The sequence below is a fragment of the Ranitomeya variabilis genome, chromosome 5, assembly GCF_051348905.1.
Source record: "Ranitomeya variabilis isolate aRanVar5 chromosome 5, aRanVar5.hap1, whole genome shotgun sequence".
NCBI lineage: Eukaryota > Metazoa > Chordata > Amphibia > Anura > Dendrobatidae > Ranitomeya > Ranitomeya variabilis.
Window position 1 is genome coordinate 659,507,399 of NC_135236.1, and position 23,404 is coordinate 659,530,802.

Sequence of the window (23,404 nt, forward strand, 5' to 3'; positions counted from 1 at the left end):
TCCTCTACTTACATACAATCTGAAGTATGTCTCCTACTGTCTGCTGTACATGTCTCTTGTCCTTATATACTGTCTGCAGTACAGCTCTCCTCTCCTTATATACATACCTCCCAACCGTCCCGATTTCAGCGTGACAGTCCCGCTTTGGCACCGGGGTCCCGCTGTCCCGCTTCGGGCATTTAAAATCCCGAATTTGCGGCCGCCGGTGAAGCCCCGCCCACTTCCGGGACGTAGAGAGAGCCCGATTAGGTTTGTGGCTGTTTTTTTTTTCTTATACATGCTGGGTCTCCTCCCGACCGATCCCTCCCCCGCCCCCGCCCCCTGTGTGTGCGGCGCTGCCACGCTGAGGAAGAGAGCCAGCAGCGATCAAGATGAGAGGTCAGCGACTCACTTCCTCCTGTGTGTGCACGGAGCTCTGGCGTCTCCTGCTCTTAGCTGCTATCCCGGCAGAGAAGGAGAGACGGGGGAGGTGCCGGGACAGTGCAGAGCTGTGAGCAGCCGGAGAAACTGAAGAGCTGCACATGGACAGATCAGCCGCCCCTGCACCACAGAGGAGATTGTGTGTGTGTGTGTGTGATGTGTGATGCTGCATTTGTGTGTGTGTCATGTGTGTATGAGGTATCTGGTGTGTGTGATGGCTGGGTGTGTGTGATGGCTGGGTGTGTGTGTGTGATGGCTGGGTGTGTGTGTGTGATGGCTGGGTGTGTGTGTGTGATGGCTGAGTGTGTGTGTGTGATGGCTGGGTGTGTGTGTGTGTGTGATGGCTGGGTGTGTGTGTGTGTGTGTGATGGCTGGGTGTGTGTGATGGCTGGGTGTGTGTGATGGCTGCATGTGTGTGATGGCTGCGTGTGTGTGTGTGTGATGGCTGCGTGTGTGTGTGTGTGATGGCTGCGTGTGTGTGATGGCTGCGTGTGTGTGATGACTGCGTGTGTGTGTGATGACTGCATGTGTGTGTGATGGCTGCGTGTGTGTGTGTGATGGCTGCGTGTGTGTGATGACTGCGTGTGTGTGTGATGGCTGTGTGTGTGTGTGTGATGGCTGCATGTGTGATGCATTTGTGTCAAAGCTGCATGTGTTTGTGAGCTGCGTTTGTGATGCTGCGTGTGTATGTGTGATACTGTGTGTGTGTGATGCTGCATGTGTGTGAGCTGCGTGCCTGTATGTCATTATACAGTATGGAGAACTGTGGCCATAATACAGTATGGAGCATCATGTGGGGTCATTATACAGTATGGAGCATCATGTGCAGTCATTATACAGTATGGAGCATCATGTGCGGTCATTATACAATATGGAGCATCATGTGCAGCCAGTATACAGTATGGAGCATCATGTGTGGTCATTATACAATATGGAGCATCATGTGCAGTCATTATACAGTAAGGAGCATCATGTGCAGCCAGTATACAGTATGGAGCATCATGTGCGGTCATTATACAATATGGAGCATCATGTGTGGTCATTATACAGTATGGAGCATCATGTGCGGTCATTATACAGTATGGAGCATCATGTGCGGCCATTATACAGTATGGAGCATCATGTGCAGTCATTATACAGTATGGAGCATCATGTGCGGTCATTATACAGTATGGAGCATCATGTGCAGCCAGTATACAGTATGGAGCATCATGTGCGGTCATTATACAATATGGAGCATCATGTGTGGCCATTATACAGTATGGAGCATCATGTGTGTTCATTATACAGTATGGAGCATCATGTGCAGCCAGTATACAGTATGGAGCATCATGTGCGGTCATTATACAATATGGAGCATCATGTGCAGTCATTATACAGTATGGAGCATCATGTGCAGCCAGTATACAGTATGGAGCATCATGTGCGGTCATTATACAGTATGCATGCGGTCATTATACAGTATGGAGCATCATGTGCGGTCATTATACAGTATGGAGCATCATGTGCGGCCAGTATACAGTATGGAGCATCATGTGCGGTCATTATACAGTATGGAGCATCATGTGCGGTCATTATACAATATGGAGCATCATGTGTGGCCATTATACAGTATGGAGCATCATGTGTGTTCATTATACAGTATGGAGCATCATATGCAGCCAGTATACAGTATGGAGCATCATGTGCGGTCATTATACAATATGGAGCATCATGTGCAGCCAGTATACAGTATGGAGCATCATGTGCGGTCATTATACAATATGGGGCATCATGTGCGGTCATTATACAGTATGGAGCATCATGTGCGGTCATTATACAGTATGGAGCATCATGTGCGTTCATTATACAGTATGGAGCATCATGTGCGGCCATTATACAGTATGCATGCGGTCATTATACAGTATGGAGCATCATGTGCGGCCATTATACAGTATGGAGCATCATGTGCGGTCATTATACAGTATGGAGCATCATGTGTGGCCATTATACAGTATGGAGCGTCATGTGTGGCCATTATACAGTATGGAGCGTCATGTGCGGTCATTATACAGTATGGAGCGTCATGTGTGTTCATTATACAGTATGGAGCGTCATGTGTGGTCATTATACAGTATGGAGCACTGTGTGGCCATATTTTTTTGTTTATAACTATTGTATATGAAACAGTGTGATCAGCAGTGCTAAATGGGTGTGCTTGGGACGTGGATATGGGTGTGACTAATTATGAATGGGTGTGGTCAGAGGCGTGGCCTAAAATTTGCCGCGACGCGCTTCGCGCGCCGCAAACTTTGTCCCTCTTTCCCATCTTCAAAAGTTGGGAGGTATGGTATATACTGTCTGCAGTACAGCTCTCCTCTCCTTATATACTGTCTGCTGTACAGGTCTCCTCTCTTTATATACTGTCTGCAATACATGTCTGCCTTCTTTCACAGCACTTGCCCCTACTCGTCTCCTCCCCTCTGCAGCACCTGCTCCTTCTCTACTCTCTCCATCTCCTCTCACCTGCACAGGACTCTTGTCTCCGCAGCACTTGCCCCCTTCCTTCCCTTCTCTCCTCTCGCCCCCTCTTCTCTCCTCTCGCCCCCTCTTCTCTCCTCTCGCCCCCTCTTCTCTCCTCTCGCCCCCTCTCTCACCTCGCACATGACACTTGCCTCCTCCGCACAGAACTACTTCAGTTTCCATAGAAGGCGACACTGACGCCAATCACCGTGCACGTTGTGCGCGTCAGCCAATCAGGAGCCGCGTTACGTCTGTGCTGCAGGCAGTCCGATGTGAGCGGTGCAGTGATTGGCTCCTCTCTGGAAACCGGTGATACATTGTATCAGAGCCGGAGTCGCCTGCAATGCGGAGCTGTGAGGACGCGGCCGGCACCGACCTCTAGACATGGCCCGGTTCGCGTTGACCATCGTCAGACAGTGAGTCCAGTAGTTCACGCCGTGCTTGTCTGAGGATTGCTGGTCCCATGTGCCGGGAGCTGCTCTGGGAAAGGTCAGAGGGGGCATAGAGGGGGCTGCAGAGCAGGACCGGGGCTATTATGGGCAGAACATGAGCCCGGGAAAGGAAGGGGAGCAGATGTGTATATATATATATATATATATCTGTGAGGATCACAAATCAATGGCAGCCATACAGGAGACCTGTGTATCCACCTGTACAGTAATGTTTGGGCTGGACTATGTGGCCTTACTAAGGGGTATGTGACTGCACTGCAGTGATGTCTTGTGGGGGCAGCACATCCATTCATCACATGACCTGAAGCCCTATTACCCACAGAATGCTACAGGGGAACAATGCAGCCCCTTTAAATGATAACATTCTAGTTACCAGCTATTGCCACTAGGGGGAGTCAATGACATATATATATATAGATATAGATATATGAAAAGGGACTGACAAAATCCAGGCAGTTTGGGAGGAAGCTATAGACTAATGTAGAAACATCATATAGTATGTCCCTATGGTTTTATTTTCTAGAAATAACCCTTTATCCATAGAGAAGGGGATAACTTGCTGATCATTGGGGGTCCCCCGAGTGTTCCGCTCTTAGAATGGCTGGCGGTCCCCCGAGTGTGCCGCTCTCGGTATGGCTGAGGGTCCCTGAGTCTCCCGCTCTCAGGATGGCTGAGGGTCTCCAGCTCTCGGGATGGCTGGTGGGTCCCTGAGTTTCCCACTCCCGGGATGGCTGGTGGGTCCCTGAGTCTCCTGCTCTCAGGATGGCTGGTGGGTCCTCGAGTGTGCCGCTCTCGGGATGGCTGAGGGTCCCCGAGTCTCCTGCTCTCGGCATGGCTGAGGGTCCCTAAGTCTCCTGCTTTCGGGATGGCTGAGGGTCCCTAAGTCTATCGCTCTCGGGATGGCTGAGCGTCCCTGAGTGTGCCGCTCTTGGGATGGCTGAGGGTCCCCAAGTCTCCTGCTCTCGGGATGGCTGGTGGGTCCCTGAGTTTCCCACTCACGGGATGGCTGGTGGGTCCCTGAGTTTCCCACTCACGGGATGGCTGGTGGGTCCCTGAGTGTGCCACTCTTGGGATGGCTGAGGGTCCCCAAGTCTCCTGCTCTCGGGATGGCTGGTGGGTCCCTGAGTTTCCCACTCACGGGATGGCTGGTGGGTCCCTGAGTCTCCTGCTCTCGGGGTGGCTGGTGGGTCGCCGAGTTTGCCGCTCTTGGGATGGCTGAGGGTCCCCGAGTGTGCCGCTCTCGGGATGGCTGATGGTCCCCAAGTCTCCTGCTCTCGGGATGGCTGAGGGTCCCTAAGTCTACCGCTCTCAGGATGGCTGGTGGGTCCCCGATTCTCCTGCTCTCTGGATGGCTGGTGGGTCCCTGAGTCTCCTGCTCTCGAGATGTCTGTGGGTCTCTGAGTCTCCTGCTTTCGGGATGGCTGGTGGGTCCCCAAGTCTCCTGCTCTCGGGATGGCTGAGGATCCCCAAGTCTCCTGCTCTCGGGATGGCTGGTGGGTCCCTGAGTTTCCCGCTTTCGGGATGACTGTTGGGTCCCTGAGCCTCCTGCTCTCAGGATGGCTGGTGAGTCTCCTGCTCTCGAGATGGCTGAGGGTCCCCAAGTCTCCTCTCGGGATGGCTGAGGGGTCCTTGAATCTCCCGCTCTCAGGATGGCTGGTGGGTCCCTGAGTTTCCCCCTCTCGGGATGTCTGCGGAGTCCCCATGTTTCCTGCTCTCGGGATGGCCGGGGGTCCCCGAGTCTCCTGCTCTCGGGATGGCTGGGGGTCCCCGAGTCTCCTGCTCTTGGGATGGCTGGGGGTCCCCGAGTCTCCTGCTCTCTGGATGGCTGGGGGTCCCCGAGTCTCCTGCTCTCGGGATGGCTCGGGGTCCCCGAGTCTCCCGCTCTCGGGATGTCTGCGGAGTCCCCTGCTCTCGGGATGGCTGGTGGGTCCCCGAGTCTCCTGCTCTCGGGATGGCTGGGGGTCCCCCAGTCTCCTGCTTTCGGGATGGCTGGTGGGTCTCCGAGTCTCCCACTCTCAGGATGTCTGCGGAGTCCCCTCGTTACCTGCTCTTTGTATGGCTGGCAATTTTTCCCTTGTACATGTTCATATTCTGCGTATTCTCCGAGCATTCATGTATTTTTCAGTGTAAGGGAAAAAGCTGCTGCCAGACACTTGTGGCGACATCTCATCTCCCCTGAGAATAAAAGATATTCAACATGCCCAATCTCCTTATTCCTTAACCTTTCAGGGGAGAGTGAGGAGGCCCTTATACATATAAAATAGTCAGATGCCGCCCCCCAAATCGGCATGGTGACCTGATTTTAAAGGGGTTTTCTGGTCTTATTATAAAATCTATGTGACTGCAGACTTGTGCGCACACTGTAGGGATTCATTGGTATTGCGGATGAGAACGGGCGAACACATGACTGCAAGTATGCAAATTGAATACATCTGGTCACATGCCGACTAGTCGTATTCAGCTTCTTTCAATTCACTTGTATTAAGTAAAGCCAGACACGTCTAGTCAGAATGTGGCCAGAAGTATAGCAAATGGCTCTCACCGGCAATACTGGAGAATTCTGACAGCGTGCACACTGAGGACTGAGAAGTCTACAGGCTTTTATCAGAAGACCGGACAACGTCTTTAATTCGTATGGGGTTAATCCCATCATAAAGGTGACCACCTGTACAAAAGATAGGATTGTGGAGGGGGATCATCATGGATCCCAAAAACGAGGTTAATGTCACCCCAATCCCTGGCACCCTCTCCTTTGCCAATCTTTGGATAGGTGATGACTCTTAATGATCAGAAATAACCATTTAAATTATATGGGCGCCATGGTGACAACTTGGCAGAATTCCGCTAATGTTTTTTTTTTTTACCCAACTCCAATAAAGATGTCCATTTCTACACCAATGATTTTTCATTTTCTATTTTCCTTTCAAGTGGGGAGACCCGATACAACAAAGAAAAATTACTTCAAGGTAAGTAGTAATAAAATTAAAAAAAAAAAAAACCAACTGTGATTTAAAGGGACAGTAACCTCTTTTTTGCTTTATCTGTGTATTACGGGAAATAATTATCAGCAGATCTCTTAACACAAACCCGTCATACAATCACGTGCTAAATTAATGGTAATGATCTGAATAATAGCAGAAAGGCGTGGGTGAATATAAAGTTACCATGGGTGCCCGTCGGGGGAGGAGAGGCTATCGGACCGTTACAGTCCAAAGCCGTCCATTTAGCTGGTTCCATTTTGCTCTACCAATCAGCATTGGTCAGATTGGACATATCGTAATGTCTATCCTGAGACAAGTACCAAGTGTTACCCTTGGGACGGTAATCTTGTGCTGCTGACTTCCCGTGTTATCTGTTTCATTACTTGGTCACCCCAAAAAGTCTTGTTCCTCTCCCAGCTCTTCCTGGCAGTCAATCACATAGGAGTTTGAGTATCATCTGAATACTAAACATTTCAATCCTAATGCCAATATGTTATTTCATTGGTCAAGGACCTATACGGTTGTAAGGTTTTACCAAGCTTTAATTATGTGGGGTTTTTTTTGTATCTGGTGTAAATGCTGCTGTTCTCCTGAATCCGGCAATGTTTGTCTTTTCTTTCTGCGCCTCTCCGTTCCCGAGATATCGCCCCATCTTCCAAATGCTTGTATCCAGAGTTTTAAGCCAAGTGGGTGTGGTCTCCAACTCTTCTCTTGATGGTGACCATGCCCACTTGTAGATTTCTATACAGGATAGAAGGGGCCATATCTCGGGAACGGAGAGGCGCAAGAACAAAAGAAAAACATTGCTGGATTCAGGAGAATGGGGGCATTTACACCAGAGTAAACATAATACATATTTATAAAAAGTGACAGGTCCCCTTTAAACCTTTTTCCTGATTTAAAATACTGTATATAAACAGCCTCATACAAGTTACCAGGTTAAGGTGATTGTGTGGACAGACACTGCTATTGACAGCTGAAAGACGGCTGTTCTACACAGACATGATCCTTCCAAAATTCTCGTAGTGTCATGGTTGAGCGCGACCATCCAATGCACAAAGGAACAGATTATTTTCTAGCCGTAATCACCAGCCGCTGTGACTGAATCGCAAATACAATGACTGATAACACCTCTATATACAGTAGATAACACAGGATCCACCATTCACAATAGGTGATGTCACAGCTCACCTCCTCCTCCTGTACAATGACTGATAACACCTCTATATACAGTAGATAACACAGGATCCACCATTCACAATAGGTGATGTCACAGCTCACCTCCTCCTCCTGTACAATGACTGATAACACCTCTATATACAGCAGATAACACAGGATCCACCATTCACAATAGGTGATGTCACAGCTCACCTCCTCCTGTACAATGACTGATAACACCTCTATATACAGTAGATAACACAGGATCCACCATTCACAATAGCTGATATCACAGCTCACCTCCTCCTCCTGTACAATGACTGATAACACCTCTATATACAGTAGATAACACAGGATCCACCATTCACAATAGGTGATGTCACAGCTCACCTCCTCCTCCTGTACAGTGACTGATAACACCTCTATATACAGTAGATAACACAGGATCCACCATTCACAATAGGTGATATCACAGCTCACCTTCTCCTCCTGTACAATGACTGATAACACCTCTATATACAGTAGATAACACAGGATCCACCATTCACAATAGGTGATATCACGGCTCACCTCCTCCTCCTGTACAATGACTGATAACACCTCTATATACAGTAGATAACACAGGATCCACCATTCACAATAGGTGATGTCACAGCTCACCTCCTCCTCCTGTACTATGACTGATAACACCTCTATATACAGAAGATAACACAGGATCCACCATTCACAATAGGTGATGTCACAGCTCACCTCCTCCTCCTGTACTATGACTGATAACACCTCTTTATACAGTAGATAACACAGGATCCACCATTCACAATAGTTGATGTCACAGCTCACCTCCTCCTCCCACTCCCCTCTCTGCACACGTCACAGAGCATGAAGGCCGCCCCATAATTATGTACAAAAAATAAACTTATATGTGAAAATAAAACGAGGTTTACAAATAATAAATAAAGAACATGTATCTGTAGCCACTTTGACTTTTTTTTTTTTTTTTTTCGTTTCTGCGTTGCCTTTAAGTGTTAGAAAAAAATGATTGGCCCCTATAATCTTAGGCCTTGAGGAGACGTGTTGGGGTCAGATGCTCCTGATTCGTTAAGAGATGCATGCATATGAGGAATGGCGAAAAGTCGCACAAGTTTTGTTGAAATCTAAGTTGCGCAAAGTATTTCAAACTTTTCAAACAAATTTGCGCCAGAATTCTATCGAAATCGCTTTGATGCATTGTGGCCATTTGGGTTTTTCTAATTCATTTACTTGGAGGATTGATCTCAGGCATCTAACGTCGTCATCTAATGAGACCCAAAGTAAATTAGTGCAGAGCATCGGACGCAGAGAGCATCCGATCAGGGAGCCGGCGAGCTCATCACATCTGGTTATGTTCCATAAATCGTATTATTCGAGATCTATGTCTTCTCGGTCTCTAAGGAGCAGTGTGAGCTTCTTGCAGTCATGCGGAGTCTGATCTCTCGGCCAAAGTTGGCTCGTAGAAAGGTCAGACACCCGTGTGGCGCCAGCGTTTCTGATATATAAACGTCATTGCAAACGGTTGTCATTGACCCAACGAGATTGTGACAAATGGCAAATGGTGTTGAATGGTCTTAAAGGTACATGACTATATATATATATATATATATATATATATATATATATATATATATATATATATATATATATATATGTATATATATATATATGTATATATATATATATATATATGTGTGTGTGTATTATTACATTTCATAGTCCTTAACCACCACAAAAATTACCTATGGTACATTAATACCCAGGTTAAAAAAAAAAAAAAAAAAAAAAAAGTCCATTTATACACAATTTATTTTTTTAATGGCAATATATTAAAAATAGTTTTTTAATATATAAAAATAAATACAAAATATATTTAAAATATATATAACAAGATAGATGATAGATATATAAAAGAGGGACCCTATTCCATAGTATACAACAGGATGTAAACATATAATTATATGCAATACCAATCACTTATAGTCACAAGGAAAAAGGCATAGTTTTATATATATATATATATATATATATATATATATATATATATATATATATATATATATATATATATATACTGTAACGGCTGCTATAAATGCCACCTGTCGCCTTACCAAGGACAGAAATGCAAAAACACACTGAATAATAATGTGCAAATATCAATATCCATCATTGTGATCACAAGAATGCCGAAGGGAAAGAGCAGGGTACAAAAACATGTGCTGTAATGGCTGCTGTGTATGCATACCTTGATTAGTTGGTTAAATAACCACCTGTTACTTTACCGAGGACTAAATGTGTCATGGCTACACCCGATAGTATGCAGCACCACAGCTATTGAAATGTGCGTATAACAATGTCGGGATAATAGAGCATACTTTACCTGTTCGCGTGAATCACTGGATGCTATGCATCCCTCTGCCCCGACACGCGTTTCGCTCTGCTTCTTCGGCCGGCGTCTCCAGGTAAAATATGCCATATTATCCCAACATTGTGTATATTTTACCCTGCTTTTTTGTGATATGATTGATAATGCATAAAATTATGTTTACATCCTGTTGTATACTATGGAATAGGGTCCCTCTTTTATTATATATAATACCATATATATATATATATATATATATATCCTTTTATTGTTATATACTTTTACAATCTCGTTTAATAAAATATTACGTTTTGAGTATAAATGTACTTTTTTCCTGGGTATTAATTTACTATAGGTGATTTTTGTGGTGGTTATTTAATTAATGGAAGTACAAAACTCAACCTGGTTGATGTGGGTAATACAAATAAGGATAAAAACGTGTTAGAAATTCTTAGTCATTCAAAAACGTGCCCTAAAATAACTAGTGTTCCAAAAAAGCAGGTATGTCCTTATTTAACATCTAATTACGGTAACTATTAGCATCAGCTAGTTCCATATATTTGTATAGCGTAAGGTGCTCTTCGTAGTCCATATATTTTTGTACTTTTTGCATATTGGCCAGAAGAATACATTTTATGATAGTAGTGACCCATTGAAATGAATGGTGCACAGCTAGAATCTTTTCCGTTTTTTTTTTCTCCTGTATTTTCTGTCACCTGTATGTCGAGTTCTCTTATTGTCAGCTATCAGTGACTAATATTAGCATCTCTATATGTATTATTGCACTTTTATGCAATGTTAGCTACAGGTGTTATGGCCCTTTAAATGGATAAAAAAGGCTGGATTTGTCTTCCATACTTCATGATGTGTAGCATGGACTCTTGAAACTTCCGACATTATACAGTCTCCTGCTGTTTTACGCAGCTGCATCATTTGTCTACAGGACAAGGTATAGATGAACCCCTCTCTGAAATAGGATTCATGCAGGCGGAAGCTGCCGGACGCTTCCTCAGCGATGTCCGGTTTACACATGTGTTCTCCAGTGACCTGATCCGAGCAAAGCAGGCAAGTGCCGTATCGTGGTGTGCAGATACAATGGTGACATCTCTTCTGTCAGATATGAAAAGAAAGTGGGAGCGAATCTTTGCGTCGTGAGTGGAAGCGAGGGGCGGGTCTTTTTTGTTCGACAGGAAGTTGGGGCCGGTCTCTCTTTCTCGATAGGAAGTTAGGGCAGGTCTTTTTCTCGACAGGAAGTTGGGGTGGGTCTTTTTCTCGACAGGAAGTTGGGGCGGGTCTTTTTCTCGACAGGAAGTTGGGGTGGGTCTTTTTCTCGACAGGAAGTTGGGGCGGGTCTTTTTCTCGACAGGAAGTTGGGGCGGGTCTTTTTCTCTCGACAGGAAGTTGGGGCGGGTCTTTTTCTCTCGACAGGAAGTTGGGGCGGGTCTTTTTCTCTCGACAGGAAGTTGGGGCGGGTCTATTTCTCTTGACAGGAAGTTGGGGCGGGTCTTTCTCTCGACAGGAAGTTGGGGCGGGTCTTTTTCTCTCGACAGGAAGTTGGGGCGGGTCTTTTTCTCTCGACAGGAAGTTGGGGCGGGTCTATTTCTCTCGACAGGAAGTTGGGGCGGGTCTTTTTCTCTCGACAGGAAGTTGGGGCGGGTCTTTTTCTCTCGACAGGAAGTTGGGGCGGGTCTTTTTCTCTCGACAGGAAGTTGGGGCGGGTCTTTTTCTCTCGACAGGAAGTTGGGGCGGGTCTTTTTCTCTCGACAGGAAGTTGGGGCGGGTCTATTTCTCTCGACAGGAAGTTGGGGCGGGTCTTTTTCTCTCGACAGGAAGTTGGGGCGGGTCTTTTTCTCTCGACAGGAAGTTGGGGCGGGTCTTTTTCTCTCAACAGGAAGTTGGGGCGGGATTTTGTTGCTCGACCGGAAGTTGTGGCGGGTTTTTGTCTCTTATCTGTCAAACTGCATACAGGCAGAAGAGGAGCATGCTTTCAATTCAAGGCAGGCAGGCCATTAGACAATAGTAGGCTCACTGCAATGCTGAGAAGTGAAGGGAAAGCTAATTCCAACACCTATAGTGCTAACAGAATGCCAATGAAGAGAAACCACCCACTGAAGAGAAACCACCCACTGAAGAAGAATCGATGCCAAAGTATAGAACTACTTATTTATAATTTGTTAGACTGGTTTGCACAGCATAAGCAGTTTTAACTTGATGAGAAAAGAAAACTTTTTACTTTTCTTCTGGCTTGTTATGACAAGCCAAGTATTTTTTCAGTATAGACTTACAATAAGAATCAGCAATTAGTGGATTTCATCAGGTTATTTAAAGAATATATGTAACTATTGATTGATGACTTTTCAGTCCCTGCATATCTATGTGTCTCCAAGGTTACAGACTACAAAGAAAGCCTGTTTGTAGTCTGATGCTGCCTTCCCCATAGAAAAGTTAATAACTCTAATTTTTCTCTATAGACGGCTTGTACTATCATGAAGAACAACAAGCCCAGTGAGGAGATTAAAATAAACTATGATGCCAGACTGCGGGAGAGGGTAAGTGCTACGGGATGATGATTTTTCGGTAGCTTGGTGGCTGAATGGTTGTTGTATTTTGGCGTTTCTGTAGTAGAGGAGGATTAAAGTGTAACTTTTGTTTCAAGAGAACTTGCAGCGGAACATCTGTGTCTTCTCTAGCTCCTCCCTAGAATGTCTGTGTCTGTCTCTAGCTCCTCCCTTGAAAGTCTGTGTCTGTCTCTAGCTCCTCCCTAGAATGTCTGTGTCTGCCTCTGGCTCCTCCCTGCAATGTCTGTGTCTACCTCTGGCTCCTCCCTGCAATGTCTGTGTCTACCTCTGGCTCCTCCCTGCAATGTCTGTGTCTACCTCTGGCTCCTCCCTGCAATGTCTGTGTCTACCTCTAGCTCCTCCCTAGAATGTCTGTGTCTGGCTCCTCCCTAGAATGTCTGCCTCTAGCTCCTCCCTAGAATGTCTGTGTCTGGCTCCTCCCTAGAATGTCTGCCTCTAGCTCCTCCCTAGAATGTCTGCCTCTGGCTCCTCCCTAGAATGGCTGTGTCTGCCTCTGGCTCCTCCCTAGAATGTCTGTATCTGCCTCTAGCTCCTCCCTAGAATGTCTGGCTCCTCCCTAGAATGTCTGCCTCTGGCTCCTCCCTAGAATGTCTGCCTCTGGCTCCTCCCTAGAATGTCTGTGTCTAGCACCTCCCAAGATCGGTCGATTCTGAACACGGCGATACCAAATGTGTATGTTTTGTTTTTTGGTATTTTATTTTGAATGGGGCGAAAGGGGGGTGATTTGAACTTTTAGATTTTTTTTCAATAGTCAGAAGCTGCCATAACCCGATCACCTCTGCTACATACAGGCGATTATCAGATCGCCTGTATGTAGCAGAATTACTCACTTGTTATGAGCGCCGTCCATCGGGCGGTGCTCATAGCAATCCAGCAGTGACAACCATAGAGGACTGCTGGAGGCCACGGGTTGCCATGACAACCCATCGGCAACCCGTGGTCATGTGACACGAGCGCCGATAGGCGGGATTTCCGGCGCGCTTGCAGGAAGCGCATGTTAAATGCCGCTGTCAGAGATTGACAGCGGCACTTAATAGATTAACAGCCACTGGTGGATTGTGATTCCACCCGCGGCTGTTAGAGGCACATGTCAGCTGTTCAAAACAGCTGACATGTTCCAGTAAAGATGCGGGCTCAGCACTGGAGCCCACATCAAAGGGAGGGAGTCTGACATCGGTGTACTATTACGCCCAACGTCGAAAAGGGGTTAGAACTGCCAAAATTGCATTTTTTTTTTATTATTATTTTCGCTCGCTGCAACACTGCAAAAAATGCTGTAAGAAGCGATCAAAGAGTCGTATATATCCCAAAATGGTATCAATAAAAACATCGTCTCGCCCCGCAAAAAATAAGCCCCCGTGCAGCTCCATCAATTGAAAATTGAAAATGTTACAGGTCTTGGAAAAATGCGATACAATCAAAAACAATGTTTTTCCAAATTTACAATTTTTATTTATTTTAACCGCTAAAATTAATAAAAAGCTGGATACGTGTGATATATATCCCTGTAATCGCACTGATGAGGAGAATGGTGATACTTGGTTTATATAGGCTTAATATAAAGATGTGATCTAGATCATTTGATCAAATAAAAAATAGTCTGCAAAAAAAAATAAAAAATACTTAGAATTCATGTTCTTACCTTTAAAATATGAATAGTGTAAAAAAATAATAATTTATATGTACCCCACCCAGAGCTATAAAAAAAAAAAGAAAAAAAACTCCTTGCTCATAAAGCAAGGCATTATTCAGCTTAAAAAAAAATTAAGAGGAATTCAAAGAGGCTAAAATTGAAAATATTTGTCATGTCATTATGGGGTTAATGTATAATGCTGTGCAAAAGAAATGATCTGAGCTGGACTGATGGCAGTGCAGTAACAAAGTCTGGCCACTAGAGGGAGCTCCAGTCACCAAGCAGTCTGACACTGGTATATCTGCAGGTTCTTTGTTTTCTGGTACTGTCCGATAATCCAGAACATTGGATCGTTTGGCATATGTCCGTTTTCCTTGACAGTGCTTTAACCCCTTCACCCCCGGAACTTTTTTTGTTTTCCTTTTTTTTTCTCCCCTCCTTCCCAGAGCCATAACTTTTTTATTTTTCCGTCAATATGGCCATGTGAGGGCTTATTTTTTTGCGGGACGAGATGTACTTTTGAACGATACCATTGGTTTTACCATGCCGTGTAACAGAAAACGGGAAAAAAATTCCAAGTGCCATGAAATTGCAAAAAAAGTGCAATCTCACACTTGTTTTTTGTTTGGCTTTTTCGCTGGGTTCACAAAATGCTAAAACCGAGCTAAAAAAAAAATTTAAAAAAATCGCGCCATTTTCCGATACCCGTAGCGTCTCCAATTTTCGTGATCTGGGGTTGGGTGAGGGCTTATTTTTTGCATGCCGAGCTGATGTTTTTAATGATACAATATTTGTGCAGATACGTTCTTTTGATCGCCCGTTAATTGCATTTTAATGCAATGTTGCGGCAACCAAAAAAACGTAATTTTGCCGTTTTGATTTTTTTCTCTCGCTACACCATTTAGCGATCAGGTTAATGCTTTGTTTTTATTGATCGGGCGATTCTGAAGGCGGCAATACCAAATATGTGTAGGTTTGATTTTTTTTATATTGTTTTATTTTGATTGGGGCAAAAGGGGGGTGATTTGAACTTTTAGATATTTTTTATTTTTTTTTATATTTTTTAACCCCTTAATCCAATATGACGTACTATCCCGTCGAGGTGGGGTGGGCCTTAATTCCCAGTGGCGGGATAGTACGTCATATGCGATCGGCCGCGCTCACGGGGGGAGCGCGGCCGGGTGTCAGCTGATTATCGCAGCTGACACCCGGCACTATGTGCCAGGAGCGGTCACGGACCGCCCCAGGCACATTAACCCCCGGCACACTGCGATCAAACATGATCGCAGTGTTCCGGCGGTATAGGGAAGCATCGCGCAGCGAGGGGGCTCCCTGCGTGCTTCCCTGAGACCCTCGGAGCAACGCGATGTGATCGCGTTGCTCCGAGCATCTCTTACCTCCTCTCCCTGCAGGTGCCCGGATCCAAAATGGCCACTGCATCCGGGTCCTGCAGGGAGGTGGCTTCACTGCGCCTGCTCAGAGCAAGCGCTTGGTAAGCCTGCAGCACTGTAAGTCAGATCGCTGATCTGACAGAATGCTGTGCAAACTGTCAGATCAGAGATCTGTGATGTCCCCCCCCCCCCCTGGGACAAAGTAAAACTGGAAAAAAAAAAAAATGTCCACATGTGCAAAAAAAAAATAAAAAAAAATTCCTAAGTAAAGAAAAAAAATAAAAATATTATTCCCATAAATACATTTCTTTATCTAAGTATAAACAAACAATAAAAGTACACATATTTAGTATCGCCGCGTCCGTAATGACCCAACCTATAAAACTGTCCCACTAGTTAACCCCTTCAGTGAACACCGTAGGAAAAAAAAAAGAGGCAAAAAACAACGCTTTATTATCATACCGCCGAACAAAAAGTGGAATAACACGCGATCAAAAAGACGGATATAAATAACCATGGTACCGCTGAAAACGTCCTCTTGTCCCGCAAAAAAAACGAGCTGCCATACAGCGTCATCAAAGACAAAATAAAAAAGTTATAGTCCTCAGAATAAAGCGATGCCAAAATTATTATTTATTCTTATTATTTAAAATAGTTTTTATCGTATAAAAGCGCCAAAACATAAAAAATGATATAAATGAGGTATTGCTGTAATCGTACTGACCCGAAGAATAAAAATGCTTTATCAATTTTACCAAACACGGAACAGTTTAACCCCTTACTGACCTCGGACGTACTATACCGTCCGAGGTCAGCTCCCCTGCTTTGATGCAGGGCTCCGCGGTGAGCCCGCATCAAAGCCGGGACATGTCAGCTGTTTTGAACAGCTGACATGTGCCCGCAATAGGCGCGGGCAGAATCGCGATCTGCCCGCGCCTATTAACTAGTTAAATGCCGCTGTCAAACGCAGACAGCGGCATTTAACTACCGCATCCGGGCGGCCGGATATGATGTCATCGCCGACCCCCGTCACATGATCGGGGGTCGGCGATGCTTCTGAATGGTAACCATAGAGGTCCTTGAGACCTCTATGGTTACTGATCGCCGGTGGCTGTGAGCGCCACCCTGTGGTCGGTGCTCACAGCACACCTGCAATTCTCCTACATAACAGCGATCTGATGTTCGCTGTTATGTAGCAGAGCCGATCGGGCTGTGCCTGCTTCTAGCCTCCCATGGAGGCTATAGAAGAATGGCGAAAGTGAAAAAAAAAAGTTTTTAAAAATGTGAAAAAAATAAAAAAAACAAAAGTTTAAATCACCCCCCTTTCGCCCCAATCAAAATAAATCAATAAAAAAAAAAATCAAACCTACACATATTTGGTATCGCCGCGTTCAGAATCGCCCGATCTATCAATAAAAAAAAAGCATTAACCTGATCGCTAAATGGCGTAATGAGAAAAAAAATCGAAACGCCAGAAATACGTTTTTTTGGTCGCCGCGACATTGCATTAAAATGCAATAACGGGCGATCAAAAGAACGTATCTGCACCAAAATGCTATAATTAAAAACGCCAGCTCGGCACGCAAAAAATAAGCCCTCACCTGACCCCAGATCACGAAAAATGGAGACGCTACGAGTATCGGAAAATGGCGCAATTTTTTTTTTTTTTTTGCAAAGTTTGGAATTTTTTTTCACCACTTAGGTAAAACATAACCTAGACATGTGAGGTGTCTATGAACTCATACTGACCTGGAGAATCATAATGGCAGGTCAGTTTTAGCATTTAGTGAACCTAGCAAAATAGGCAAGCAAAAAACAAGTGTGGGATTGCACTTTTTTTGCAATTTCACTGCACTTGGAATTTTTTTCCCGTTTTCTAGTACACGACATGGTAAAACCAATGATGTCGTTCAAAAGTACAACTCGTCCCGCAAAAAATAAGCCCTCACATGGCCAAATTGACGGAAAAATAAAAAAGTTATGGCTCTGTGAAGGAGGGGAGCGAAAAACGAAAACGGAAAAACGAAAAATCCCAAGGTCATGAAGGAGTTAAACGCCCCCCCCCCAAAAAAAAAGAAATTCACGAATAGCTGTTTTTTTGTCATTCTGCCTCACAAAAATCGGAATAAAAAGCGATCAAAAACTGTCACGTGTCCGAAAATGGTACCAATAAAAACGTCAACTCGTCCCGCAAAAAACAAGACCTCACATGACTCTGTGGACCAAAATATGGAAACATTATAGGTCTCAAAATGTGGAGACGCAAAAACTTTTTTGCTTTAAAAAGCGTCTTTTAGTGTGTGACAGCTGCCAATCATAAAAATCCGCTGTAATAGTAAATCATCACCCCCTTAGTTAGGGAAAAATAATAAAATTAAATTTTTTTATTTATTTCCATTTTCCCGTTAGGGTTAGGGTTAGGGTTAGGGATAGGGCTAGGGTTAGGGTTGGGGCTAGGGTTGGAGCTAAAGTTAGGGTTAAGGTTGAGGCTAATGTTAGGGTTTGGATTACATTTACGGTTGGGATTAGGGTTGGGATTAGGGTTAGGGGTGTGTTAGGGGTGTGGTTAGGGTTACCGTTGGGATTAGGGTTAGGGGTATGTTTGGATTAGGGTTTCAGTTAGAATTGGGGAGTTTCCACTGTTTAGGCACATCAGGGGCTCTCCAAACGCGACATGGCGTCCGATCTCAATTCCAGCCAATTCTGCATTGAAAAAGTAAAACAGTGCTCCTTCCCTTCCGAGCTTTCCCGTGTGCCCAAACAGGGGTTTACCCCAACATATGGGGCATCAGCGTACTCGGGACAAATTGGACAACAACTTTTGGGGTCCAAGTTCTCTTGTTACCCTTGGGAAAATATAAATTTGGGGGGCTAAAACATAATTTTTGTGGAAAAAAAAATATTTTTTATTTTCACGGCTCTGCGTTATAAACTGTAGTGAAACACTTGGGGGTTCAAAGTTCTCACAACACATCTAGATAAGTTCCTTGGGGGTCTAGTTTCCAATATTGGGTCACTTGTGGGGGGTTTCTACTGTTTGGGTACATCAGGGGCTCTGCAAATGCAACGTGACGCCTGCAGACCAATCCATCTAAGTCTGCATTCCAAATGGCGCTCCTTCCCTCCCGAGCTCTGCCATGCGCCCAAACAGTGGTTCCTCCCCACATATGGGGTATCAGCGTACTCAGGACAAATTGGACAACAACTTTTGGGGTCCAATTTATCCTGTTACCCTTGTGAAAATACAAAACTGGGGGCTAAAAAATCATTTTTGTGAAAAAAAAAAATAAAAATAATTTTTATTTTCATGGCTCTGCGTTATAAACTATAGTGAAACACCTGGGGGTTCAAAGCTCTCAAAACACATCTAGATAAGTTCCTTAGGGGGTCTACTTTCCAAAATGGTGTCACTTGTGGGGGGTTTTAATGTTTAGGCGCATCAGGAGCTCTCCAAACGCGACGTGGTGTCCCATCTCAATTCCAGTCAATTTTGCATTGAAAAGTCAAACGGCGCTCCTTCCCTTCCGAGCTCTGCCCTGCGCCCAAACAATGGTTTACCCCCACATATGGGGTATCGGCGTACTCAGGACAAATTGCACAACAACTTTTGGGGTCCAATTTCTTCTCTTACCCTTGGGAAAATAAAAAATTGGGGGCGAAAAGATCATTTTTGTGAAAAAGAATATGATTTTTTATTTTTACGGCTCTGCATTATAAACTTCTGTGAAGCACTTGTTGGGTCAAAGTGCTCACCACACATCTAGATAAGTTCCTTAAGGGGTCTACTTTCCAAAATGGTGTCACTTGTGGGGGGTTTTAATGTTGAGGCACATCAGGGGCTCTCCAAACGCAACATGGCGTCCCATCTTAATTCCAGTCAATTTTGCATTGAAAATGCGCTCCTTTCCTTCCGAGCTCTGACATGTGCCCAAACAGTGGTTTACCCCCACATATGGGGTATCGGCGTACTCAGGACAAATTGCACAACAACTTTTGGGGTCCAATTTCTTCTCTTACCCTTGGGAAAATAAAACAAATTGGAGCTGAAATAAATTTTGTGTGAAAAAAAGTTAAATGTTCATTTTTATTTAAACATTCCAAAAATTCCTGTGAAACACCTGAAGGGTTAATAAACTTCTTGAATGTGGTTTTGAGCACCTTGAGGGGTGCAGTTTTTAGAATGGTGTCACACTTGGTTATTTTCTATCATATAGACCCCTCAAAATGACTTCAAATGAGATGTGGTGCCTAAAAAAAAAAATGGTGTTGTAAAAATGAGAAATTGCTGGTCAACTTTTAACCCTTATAACTCCCTAACAAAAACAAAAAAATTGGTTCCAAAATTGTGCTGATGTAAAGTAGACATGTGGTAAATGTTACTTATTAAGTATTTTGTGTGACATATCTCTGTGATTTAAGGGCATAAAAATTCAAATTTGGAAAATCGCGAAATTTTCAAAATTTTCGCCAAATTTCAGTTTTTTTCACAAATAAACGCAAGTTATATCGAAGAAATTTTACCACTAACATGAAGTACAATATGTCACGAGAAAACAGTGTCAGAATCTGTTGAAGCGTTCCAGAGTTATAACCTCATAAAGGGACAGCGGTCAGAATTGTAAAAATTGGCCCGGTCATTAACGTGCAAACCACCCTCGGGGCTTAAGGGGTTAAACACTTTTTTTAAAAAAAAATTTTGGCATGCTTCAATAGAAGCATGTACTACACGATCGCCTCTGCTACATAGAGGTGAAGCACAGATCACCTCTATGTAGCAGAAATGCAGGGTTGCTTTGAACGCCGACCACAGGGTGGCCATCAACAACCATAGAGGTCTCAAGGAGACCTCTGGTTGTTATGGCAAGGCACCGATGACCCCCGATCATGTGACGGGGGTCAGCGGTGCGAGCATGTCAGACAACGCGGCCGCAGACAATGCGGCCGGGAGCGCTAGTTAAATGCCGCTGTCAGCATTTGACAGCGGCATTTAACTAGTTAAAGGGCGCGGGCAGATCGCGATTCCGCTCGCGCTCATTGCGCTCACATGTCAGCTGTACGAAACAGCTGACATGTCACGGTTTTGAGGTGGGCTCACCGCCGGAGCCCACCTCAAAGCAGGGGATCTGCCAGCTGACGTACTATTCTGTCAGCTGGCAGAAAGGGGTTAAAGGTATTTTCTTGTGAACAGTTATTGTGTTTTAATGTGGGACTTTTCATGGTTACAATTGTATTAATATGTTATGGTGTAGAAATATGGCGTTGCGGAGGGGCAGCCGCTCAGCGAACTGAAGATCATGGCGAAGAAATCGGGAGAGCAGTGTCCTTCATATACTCCGCCGGGAGGAGAAACCCTGGAGCAGGTGAGTTGTGTGTGGGGTCATATAATAGTGTAGTTATGTGTTTATTATGAGGTTCTGCAGCAGCTGAGGTGTATTATGAAGTTAAACAGCAGCCTATGTGTGTATTATGAGGTTCTGCAGCAGCTGAGGTGTATATTGTAAGGTTCTGCAGGAGCTGAGGTGTATTGTGATGTTTTGCAGCAGCTGAGGTGTGTATTGTGATGTTTTGCAGCAGCTGAGGTGTGTATTGTGATGTTCTGCAGCAGCTGAGGTGTGTGTTATGAGGTTCTGCAGCAGCTGAGGGGAATATTGTTGTGTGTTTTAGGAGGTTCTGCAGCAGCTGAGGTGTGTATTGTGATGTTGTGCAGCAGCTGAGGTGTGTTTAGGAGGTTCTGCAGCAGCTGAGGTGTGTTTAGGAGGTTCTGCAGCGGCTGAGGTGTGTTATGAGGTTCTGCAGCGGCTGAGGTGTGTTATGAGGTTCTGCAGCGGCTGAGGTGTATTATGAGGTTCTGCAGCGGCTGAGGTGTATTATGAGGTTCTGCAGCAGCTGAGGTGTGTTATGAGGTTGTACAGTAGCTGAGGTGTGTATTATGAGGTTCTGCAGCAGCTGAGGTGTATTATGAGGTTCTACAGCAGCTGTGGTGTATATTGTAAGGTTCTGCAGGAGCTCAGGTGTATTGTGATGTTTTGCAGCAGCTGAGGTGTGTGTTATGAGGTTCTGCAGCCGCTGAGGGGAATATTGTTGTGTGTTTTAGGAGGTTCTGCAGCAGCTGAGGTGTGTATTGTGATGTTGTGCAGCAGCTGAGGTGTGTTTAGGAGGTTCTGCAGCAGCTGAGGCAGGTATTATGATTATTCCATTTTTATTTTTTTAAGGTTCGAGCTCGGGCCAAGGACTTCTTTGAGTTCCTTTGCCACATGGTAATGGATGAAAGCAGTGCCAATGACCAGGCTTCTCTTGGCGCGGCGGGGCGTGAGCGGGTCACAGCTGTCGACCTCTGCCCATTCATAAATCACAGCGGTGAAAACCAAGGCGCCATCCAGGACCACAGCGACGTCACCTTGGACGCCAACATCCTGCTGGTCAGCCACGGCGCTTACATGAGGAACTGGATCAAGTACTTTGTAGAAGATCTTCACTTCAGCTTTCCGCCCGACCTGAAAAAGTCCCGAGAACTTTCCGTCAGCCCCAACACGGGCATCAGCCATTTTATTATCAGTCTCGCGCCTGGAGAAATAAATAAACCCGCCATCCGTTGCATCTGCATCAATCGCCATGATCACTTAGTGGACCTCAATGCGGACACCAGCCATTATGTTGTATGACATTTGCCAACGCTTCTCCTTGTGCCTGGCTGGTAGGGGCATGCTGGGAGTTGTAGTCCGCCTCCAGATGGGTATCCTCGGTATGCTTTTCCTTGATGTAGCGTGTCTTTAAGGACGGTAGGATAATTTCCATCACCCTGACAATATTCCCCCAGTCTGTCTTAAGTAGAGCTGTATATTTAAAACCTTGCTTAAACCCCCCTCCTGGGCCGTGACGTATACATGTGTCATGGAGGGAATCGGGGTACAGGAGGAGAGGCGCGGGCTGTGTTATACAGCTGGCACCTGCCTCTCACAGCAACGATTGGGGCGTTTCACCCCTTAAATGCAGCTGTAAATCGCTGACGGTGGCATTTAAATGGCGCCATAACTACGAGAAGTCTGTTTAGGTGCCCACCATAGCCCCCCGGCTGTGTGATTGCAAGGTACCATTGGGTTCCTCTAACAGATGGGGGTCTGCTGAAGGCAATGATAAAAAATGAAACGTGTTTGATTTTGCCACGCCGCTTAAAAGTCATAAACTTTGAAAATATGAACTCGCCGTATTAAAAAAAGAATATTTTAGACTCCAAAATTGCTTTTTTTTTTTTCTACCCTAAAAAAAAAAAAAATGCAATAAAAAGTGACTAAACCATTAGGTATCCAGTAAAAACTACAGCTCCCAAAAATAAAAACGAAGCCTCTTGACAGAAAACTAAAAAGTTACGGATCTCAAAAAAGTAACACACAATTGTTGAATTTGTTTTATTTTTTTCCAAATTTCAGAATTTTTTTCAAGCCAATAAAATAGTTAAAAAAAAAACAAAAAAAAAACATGTAAGGTCTGATATCATCATAATTGTACTGATCTGGAGAATGATGTTACCACGTCATTTTTTTTTACCACACAATGAACACCATGGAAACGACCCCCCAAAACAATGACCTTTTTTTTTTTCTTTTTTTTTTTTTAAACGTGGAATTTTTTATCACTTTTCAGTACTTTATGTTAAAACGAATGCTGTCATTTTTTGAATGAAGGGGTGTAAAAACGAAAATTAGCCTTGTCCGCTACCATTTAGAATCAGTGACGGTACCTAAAGGTGTACAGATTATTTTAAGGGCTGTTTTTACCCCTTTTGTGGCTCATTTCTATCAAAATCTGAAACAGTGGGAGATGTAAGAGAAGAAGCTGCCTTTGTTTTGGCCCATAGCAACCAATCACAGCTCGGCTTTCATTTTGAATTCTGCT

The 23,404-nt window shown here is 44.8% G+C and overlaps 1 protein-coding gene across 2 annotated transcripts; it reads left to right on the top strand.

The window, feature by feature from the left end:
• Positions 1–2,758: 2,758 nt before the first annotated feature.
• TIGAR (TP53 induced glycolysis regulatory phosphatase) lies at positions 2,759–23,179 on the top strand. 2 transcript variants are annotated; one of them, XM_077266503.1, is made up of 6 exons: positions 2,759–3,338; positions 6,303–6,340; positions 10,852–10,973; positions 12,380–12,457; positions 20,761–20,871; positions 21,724–23,179. In XM_077266503.1, the coding sequence occupies exons 1-6, from the start codon at positions 3,307–3,309 to the stop codon at positions 22,171–22,173; spliced, it is 831 nt and encodes a 276-aa protein (XP_077122618.1). In that variant the 5' UTR covers positions 2,759–3,306; the 3' UTR covers positions 22,174–23,179. The 2 variants fall into 2 exon arrangements, with proteins under 2 accessions (XP_077122618.1, XP_077122619.1); XM_077266504.1 differs by having other exon boundaries at positions 2,928–3,338; positions 10,833–10,973.
• The last annotated feature ends 225 nt before the right edge of the window (positions 23,180–23,404 follow it).